The sequence below is a fragment of the Sinocyclocheilus rhinocerous genome, unplaced genomic scaffold, assembly GCF_001515625.1.
Source record: "Sinocyclocheilus rhinocerous isolate Xijiao unplaced genomic scaffold, SAMN03320098_v1.1 scaffold254, whole genome shotgun sequence".
NCBI lineage: Eukaryota > Metazoa > Chordata > Actinopteri > Cypriniformes > Cyprinidae > Sinocyclocheilus > Sinocyclocheilus rhinocerous.
The window spans coordinates 983,621-991,899 of NW_015628690.1; the positions used below are offsets into that span (position 1 = coordinate 983,621).

The following is an 8,279-nucleotide window of genomic DNA, read 5'->3' on the forward strand; positions in this document are numbered from 1 at the left end:
TGAAGATGAAGATACTGTCAGCCTCATCCAGACCTGAAGAGCGCAAAAAATGGAAATAAACCTGTGAGAACCACGAGGGAAATGTCCACCAGAGGTCATGGTTGTTCTTCTGCTGATATCCTAAAGTTTAACAAGTAATCTGTACCAGAGGAATAAATAAAGCATGAAATAAAGCCTGAAACAGGCAAAAATAATTTGGAGGATTTTCACCAGAAAACACACAATCAGATGCAATTAAACTTCAATGAAATGTCAAAAAAATGACCTTTGACCTAATGTCATAATATTTCTTCCACTACTCTACAGTAACAGACATGGACTTATTTACAAACTAGACCAGGGCTGTCCAAACTCGGTCCTGGAGGGCCGGTGTCCTGCAGAGTTTAGCTCCAACTTGCCTCAACACACCTGACTGGAACACTGAGTAGATTATACATAAACATCAACATTTTAGGTTAAGGTTTTGTATAAACAAAAATGTACACTTTTTTTTTTTTTTGCAGTGTAAAAGATAATTTTTTGTTAAAAAATGTACAAATATTCCACTTAATCCCTAAATTAATATTTACATTGAGTAGATCACATCACATTACAGTTATGGTAATATTTGAGTGTTTCTTGAATATACGTACCTAATTTCTTGGCAACAGCTTTGTCTGTCTTCTCATCGAGTAGACCGATTCCGATGTCCTCATCGTCAAAATCCTCCAGGACTTGTGCAGCAAGCTGTGTAACAAAAAAATAAAATATAATAAAAAATAATGTCCTACAGCTCCTTTAAACAGCATGTGTGATTTAGTTTAAATGTTTAAATGCATGTTAGTGGAGCCCTAACATATACCCAGTTCACATGATATAACTCTTAAGAGGGCAGTTCCTGTTCATTTGGAAACACTAAGGTAAAGTGACTTAATGTTTTAAGCTCATGAGGGTTTGTGTCCTATCAGCACAACCATTATGTATTCATTATCAACCTGGTTTTGGTAACTGAGTACAAACACAGCGTGTTGGACAAGGACAGCAAATTTGTTTTCTGCCTGCACAGATATTTCAGGCTATGCTGTAAGAACTGTGGCTAGTTTCGTCCACAGTCTTACATCCATAAAAGCAGTCATCAAGAGCGCTGCCCCTGCAATTTCTAAATCGGTGTGAAACTTGACCCGTATGATGGACAGCTGCTTCCACCAATCACAGCGCTACATGTGCCTGCTGAGTTGGAGTAACAGGGTGCTGGCATGGTGACAGGTGCAACCAACCATTTCTCCAACCACTGTGAAGAACCAATTCCTATACATACTAACACATATCTCACTTTGAAAAAATTAATTGTCAAATTAAAATGGTCAGTAATTTGTTTGACTTTGTTTCTTCCATGCAGCACAAAAGGAGAAGCAATGTGCTGGTTGCTCTTCCCTATGCAATTACTATACACTGGGACTGAAGTCTTTAAGCTTCAGAAAAAAAGTTTTTTTTTAAAATAAATAATAATAATAATAAGCGGCATAAACATATAAAGGATTTTAATGTCACATGCACGCAGTATTTAAAGTCTTTTGATGTCATGTGACAGCTTTGTATGAAAAACAGACAACATTTTAAGTCATTATTCACTGATAATTTTCCCCTCAAGCAAGCGGTTATCGCATAGATATCTATACGCAGATCCTTCATTTGACTAGTTCACATATGTCAACCATAGACTGTGATGTCAACACGTCCGCCATCTTGGCACGGTTAACATTTCAGATGCTACTAAAGACTTCTGCAGATCTATTATTTCGGATAGCTTATGAGGAGGATTTTTGCAATGAATCTAGATAGAGCTTGCTTATGACAAATCAGAATCAGGATAGAGGAAGGAGGAGGAGATGTTTAATCCAATGCACAGCCACGGTGTAATGCACCCTTCTTCTTCCTCTTTGCATCTCTCCATCTCACTTAGTCATACCTTCATATCTTTTCAATTCAGCATATATTCGCTAATTCAGAGATGTGATGAAAGATAACTAAATCAGTAATAATAACAGAACTGAGAACACAGTATCATATCTATAACTAGGTTTACTCAGAGGCCTAAGGAATGTTTATAAGTCAACACATTATTAACCAACATTTGTAAAGGAAATTTAACCAGAACACCCTGCGCTGGTTGGTGTAAATGAAAGTGTTTCTATAAGGGCAGAAAGCAGATCTTCTGTTATGGAGCATCACAGCGGCCTGTACCACACAAACAGCAATGACAGCAGAGCAGACTATAATTAGCGCTGCTGCAGAGACCAACCAGGACTATTTTGGCAAAGTGGTGGTGACGTTCAAGTTCCTGGGATCCGCTGACAGGTACAGTACTGTGCCCAACACTCGGTCCTCTCAGCCGACACTGCAGATTTCATGCTAGAACCTCCTGCATCCACACAGCACACAAGCTGTTATAAGTTATTATAACTCCTGTAACATTACATCAGCGCTGGACTGCTGTGTATTAGGGAGCAAAGCCACATACGCAAAAACCCACAGCTATTGGGCCTTTAAACAGGGAATTTTTACAGAACCTATTACCCTCATATTATAGGCCTATCAAGAAAAAGGTTGTGCATAATGCATGGCTGATAAATTATACTGGACAATGTTAACAAAACTGTTAAACAAACTGGTTAGACCAGTATGAGGGTCAACTATGAATCCTCAACACATTAACCACATATATTAAATGACAAAAAACAATAATAATACAAATAATAATCATTTATTATTATTATTATTTAATTGTCATTGTTTATTTATTTTAACAACAACTATAATAATAATAATAATAATCCACTAAATTAAAAGGTCAGGCGATTGGAAGTTCTGGCCCTTCTCCCAAAAAACACAATGTCCAACACAAATCCGTCAGTATGCCACTTATTTTATAACTAACATCAAAGATTTAGACATACGGTTACTCAAATGAGGTAATCCCACACGACAAACACAATATATCAATATCTGTTGTTTCTTTAAGATTGCACTGTGGCCCACACACAAAGTCCTTAATAACAACAGGCCACTATTGAATGCAGGAGGGTGACAGCATGGCTAAACGATGGCATAACCTTTTAACCACATGGGGTGAGTTCTGCCTGCTGAGAGTTTAAAGGAAGATGCTAATGTAATGGGTGATTGGGACTGCTTGTGGCATTGTCCATATTACAATTGGTATGTTTAGCTGAAAGGTTGATTTGAAATGAAAGTGATGTGAATTGTTTTTTTTTAATACTCTTTGTGTTATTTTAGTATTATTTATAAAGTATTTATTAATTGCATTAGCTTTTATTTTTATATTTTCATTTAGTTTTTTATTCTTGAAAATATTTCTATTTAGCTTTATTTTTATTTCAGTTTCAGTTTTAGTCATTTCAGTACTTAAACTTCTTTTATTTCGGTTAGTCGCCAGGGTAATATATCTAATTGTCCTTTAAGATCATTTGAGTTTTTTCATGTCAAGTCACCTTTATTTCTATAGCACTTTATACATAACAGATTGAGTCAAAGCAGCTTTACAGAGATAAACAGGAAAATAGCAGAATCAATTATGGAAACTCAATTATAGAGTCAATTCAGATTTTGCTGTAAAGCAGCTCTAATAGACAATCGTGTTATTTAGCTCAAGTCAGTTCAGTGTTGGTTCAGTTCAGATCAATAACAGTGTGAAGGTCATCAATTTTGAAACGAGTTCAGTTCAGCTGTAAGCAGTTCTACAAAAAGGATCTAATAAGTGTATTACCGTTTATTACAGCTTTTCTTTTTTAAATTAGGCTAACTCTTTTTTTGTTGTTGTTTTAGTTAACAATAACAACACTGTTGTCAACAGCTGGCTAATATCTGTCTTCTTATGCAATCTAATACAGTGTTACTCATGATTTGGCCCCTGGCCCTGTCCTTCAGGCTCTACATACTGCACTGTTAGAGAAAATCAGTATTGATGCTTCAAAATGCTACAAATGCTACTTTGCAGTACGTTACATAATCTTTTTTAACATTAGTTTTGATATTTGCACGTGGGCCTGTCGACAAACCCAAGTGAAAATGTACTGAGTTAAATCCAGAAAAACAAATTCCTTTGAAAAATGACCCATCCAGGCTTATGCTCAGGGTGCAAATATACTGCGTGATGCATCAGCACTTTTCTGAACATATTTGCCATAGTCCAGAGTGTTCTCATGGCTGGTGTAACAGGCCCCACATTCCCCTGGCTCTGGTGGAGTACTTTTCCTTCTGATATAGAGCAAAGCATCTGATGTATATCATTTATTAAATTAATTTGTAATTGTCCTCTATCAATGTTAAGCAATCAAAAACTATGGCTAATACTAAGTCAATTACGGTTTCAACCACCCACAAATAGATACATCAATGCAAATTACAATATTTTTGTAAAATTTAAGTGCCATGTAGCTCTGTTTATACTATCAATGTAACTTTCCATGAACCATAAGAGCAGAACTATAAAGTGCCCGAATTAAAATACTACATGCTATAAATAGCCACACACTAATTCCTGTAGAGATGAACTTTTCTACTGGCTTCATGAGTCTTTGATTGACATTGCTCAAGGGGCAACACATTTGACTATTAGCTAAATATTTAGTTTTGCATTCGGTTTAAATGTAACATTTATATTTATCTAACCTGTGGCTAGAATCGAAATTAAGACACAACCAGTGTTATTTTAGAATTATTTGTATACTATTATAGTATTTATTAAAAACTTAAAAAATGACTTTTGTATTTATATTTTTTGGTTGAGATTTTTTTCATAATGCATGCCATTTTTTATTAGTTTTAATAAATATTTATATTTATGTTTTTTTTTATTTCAGTTTTAGTTTTAGTAATTTTAGTACTTCCAAGTTAAACCTATTAACTATTTATTTCCGTTTCAGTTTTTAAAGATACGTTTTCATTTTATTTCAGCTTTATTTCAATTAACAAGAACTATTTTTAACAGTTTTAGTTAACATAAAAAATGGTTTTGACATTGATTCACAAGAATTTATGTTCAAATCTGTTCTGCTCTTATTGAAACACTGCACAATGTGTAAAACTCACAAGCAATATGTCTAGAATGAAGACTTTAAATGAAAAGGTTAGCCATACTTTATCTAAATAAGTGATATCAGTAGCAAGCATATTTCAGGTGTGCATATAAAGTCATATTTTGCTAAAACAACAGCAAATATGATAATCTACTCTAAATGACACTCCACCTTTCACAGATGTCTTTTGGTAAAGGATGTTCATTAACATCAAACTTGCCCACAGTTGCCCACTGGTTCCAGGTGCTACCTACAACTCCCTCCCCTTTGGCTGATTTCTGAGTGAAACCCACCTCAAGGGCCAGCTCCTCAATCTGAAACTGTTTCTGGGAGACTTTGCTGGATCCTACGTGCTCATGGTAGTATACCACCATCACGTCATATTTCTTCATCACAGACTTGTAATTCTTGGCATTTAGGTCGTGAACGCGGTCCTTTCCATCGTACTCAGGGATGTCCATACCTTTCTGCCCCCATGACAGCTGCCCGAAGGTCAGAAGGAGCCCAAGGAACACTAGGTTCCACTTCATGATTCAATACTTAAGAAGGGAAATATGTAGTTCCAATGAATTGAAAACAAATTGACTAATTACGTCATAAAATTTAATTAGAAAGGACCTGTGATCCCCACCACCCAGATCAGACAAGACCAAGTCCTGAGGCCCCCTGTATGAAACCCCTACACACGGGTAAAAGAGACGAGTAACAGGGTCAAGAGCGTTTTAGGGGGTGGGATTAGGTGAGTGCATGAGAGAGAAAGAGAGAGAGAGAGCTGCTAAAAAAGAAAGACATGATTCTTCATGGAGTGAGCCAGACTAGAGATTGGAGCAAGGCAAAGTAGAATTAACCATACAGAACTTTTTATTATGACCTTTAGGGAAACAACAGAAAGTTTGTGTATGGGACAACCAAAAAATGAAGCATGAATGAAAGATTATGAAGAAGGCAATGTTATGAGATGGAAAGGAAAGGGATCTTAAGGCACACAGGAAGACATTCTCTGCCATATTAAGTGTTACACAGCTCAGATCTTGGCTAAAAATACAAGATGTAGCATGGAGACGGACGTGTGGAGAGGGTGGGCGGTGGGGGTGTCTTATTTGCTGCACTTGGCTCATCCTTGATGCTAGAATGTGGCACTAGGTCACTCCAGGACGACATGGAGAGGCAAGGCTGGTGCACCTCCTTGGGTTTCACAGATGTCAGTTTGCTTTTTGGGCAATCAATTCTGGCTTGCACTTCTGTCTGACCCAGAATGGAGCATATGATACGTGCCCGACCGCATTCATGCTCAGTGTGTTTATCAGCACTGAGAATTTTTTTTTTACGGCCTACATGCCTAAACTCTGTGAGGGCACTACAGTACATGTATGCGCAAGATTATATGCGTGCGCGGGTTATAGCTCAAGATTACTTTACAAATTGAAAGATGAGAGGGAGTTATTAATAAAAATCATGATCTTACATGTTCTCTTCCCTTCAGGCCTCTTTATTTAGTGGCCTGTGGAGTTAATGCCTATTTAGTCGTCAACCGGTGGTTAATGATGAGGCAAAGCAGAGCATTTGAGAGAGAGATGATGTGATGAAAAGGTGGTCGTAAGTAAAAGGAGAGTGCTTGGATGTCACTGCATATCCGGTGTTGACTGTGCAAAGCATCAGCCCATTTAGCATAATGCTTCATTAAATGGTGATGGTGTTTGATGTGACATCAGAACACTTGGGAGTCAAAATGAAACCCTGTTCGCAACCTAGTTTATGTCTCTGATGTCACCCATTTCTGATGATATGCAATGAGGAAAAAATGTAAGACGAGAATTTTACCTATCATAAACTGATTGGATATTTACACATACACTGTGGATATTTACTATTGGAGCAAATGGGAACACAAAAATATATTTGTTAGCTTCCATTCACCACTATATAAGTTTACCCAACTATGACATCTTTCACTTCTAGATGCAAAAAGGGTCAATTATATACAATGCTAAACATTCTCAACGTTTTACATGTCTGTTACATGAAAATGGCTTTGGATAATAAATATATGCTAAACAATAAGCAAACCATGCGAAAATTAAAATGGAGAGATCACCGTGATAACATTTAAGATCTCGATTTTGACCACCTGGGTAATGGATACTAAACTAATCCTTAATTCATATTTTTCATTATGGCACCATCTAGTGGTAAGAAGAATGTGATAGGCCTACAAATTAAAGACTGGAATAGAGCTCTTATTCAGCATGTCATTATACTCTCGAGTATTTCATTGTAGCGTTCTTGTCATTTATGACTTGGTTTTGGCAAAGCCTGATTAATTTATTTATTAATTAACCTCCAGAATGCAGACCAGTATTTTGACAATTCTCATATGGACATTGAGGCTAATTCTGTTTTTGACCATTCTTTTGAAATTGAAATTAGCTAACAGTCTTTCATTTATATTCAGAGGATGCTGTCAATACAGCTCAACAAATCATAAGCTAAGAGCACTGTCTGCAAATCACAGAATTTATCAGCGCATTTTGCTATAACGACGATGCTAAATCAGGGTGTGTGTTTTTTCTTAAGACAGTGACAGTCTGATTTCCAGTAGGGGTTCAATCTTCAACTGGCTGGCAGGAGCCGCCACTGACAGGTCACGTCAGAATATGGCTGGCTGGCAGTATGCCTTAACAAGTTTCAGCAACCATAAATTTTCGATTTATGTAGGCTGCTACATGTTGCATGTCTATTATTATTATTATTAGTATTCAATATAAAACATTACAGACATTTTATCTGTGACAAATATTTACGCGATATCATGTTAAAATTAAGTAAAGTATAAATATATAAAATATATAGGAAATTGTGTGTGTGTGTGTGTGTAATTTTCTACCTAAATTTTTATATTAAAGGAGACATATTATGCCCCTTTTTACAATATGTAATTTAAGTCTCAGGTGTCCCCTGAATGTGTCTGTGAAGTTTCAGCTCAAAATACCCCACAGTTCATTACCATATTAGTTTAAACTTCTGATAGACAGTTTTCTGACAGCACACATCCGAAGCACAAGGACAGAAAGCGGCTGACACAGCATGTGAGTACTAAACTAAGTTCTCATACACACACAAGTTTATGTTAAAAACACATGAGTTACAAAACAGTCGGTTATGTCTGTGAAGGTAAACAGCTGGGAAATAAATTGCATGTTTATT

At 36.4% G+C, this 8,279-nt stretch overlaps 3 protein-coding genes across 4 annotated transcripts in view; all 3 read right to left on the reverse strand.

Annotated features, from left to right (window-relative positions):
- The window catches only part of LOC107738147 (calsequestrin-1-like), a 10,481-nt gene extending 4,706 nt beyond the window's left edge, over positions 1–5,775 (reverse strand). The window contains exons 1-3 of the mRNA XM_016549853.1: positions 5,369–5,775; positions 633–726; positions 1–33 (exon numbers count right to left, since the gene is read on the reverse strand). The exon at positions 1–33 is cut by the window's left edge and continues 68 nt beyond it. Of these exons, the coding sequence (XP_016405339.1) occupies positions 1–33; positions 633–726; positions 5,369–5,605 (364 nt within the window). The 5' untranslated portion in view covers positions 5,606–5,775. The remainder of the gene's footprint in view (positions 34–632; positions 727–5,368) is intronic.
- Positions 5,776–5,873: 98 nt separating this feature from the next.
- The window catches only part of LOC107738208 (heterogeneous nuclear ribonucleoprotein C-like), a 6,895-nt gene continuing 4,489 nt past the window's right edge, over positions 5,874–8,279 (reverse strand). Inside the window, exon 8 of the mRNA XM_016549945.1 lies at positions 5,874–5,890. Within this exon, the coding sequence (XP_016405431.1) occupies positions 5,874–5,890 (17 nt within the window). The remainder of the gene's footprint in view (positions 5,891–8,279) is intronic.
- Positions 7,931–8,279, reverse strand: part of LOC107738146 (DDB1- and CUL4-associated factor 8-like) — a 16,770-nt gene continuing 16,421 nt past the window's right edge. The window contains exon 14 of one of the 2 annotated variants that reach the window (XM_016549851.1): positions 7,931–7,950. The gene's annotated coding sequence lies outside the window, so the exon portion shown is untranslated. The remainder of the gene's footprint in view (positions 7,951–8,279) is intronic. The other variant, XM_016549852.1, reaches the window with a different exon arrangement.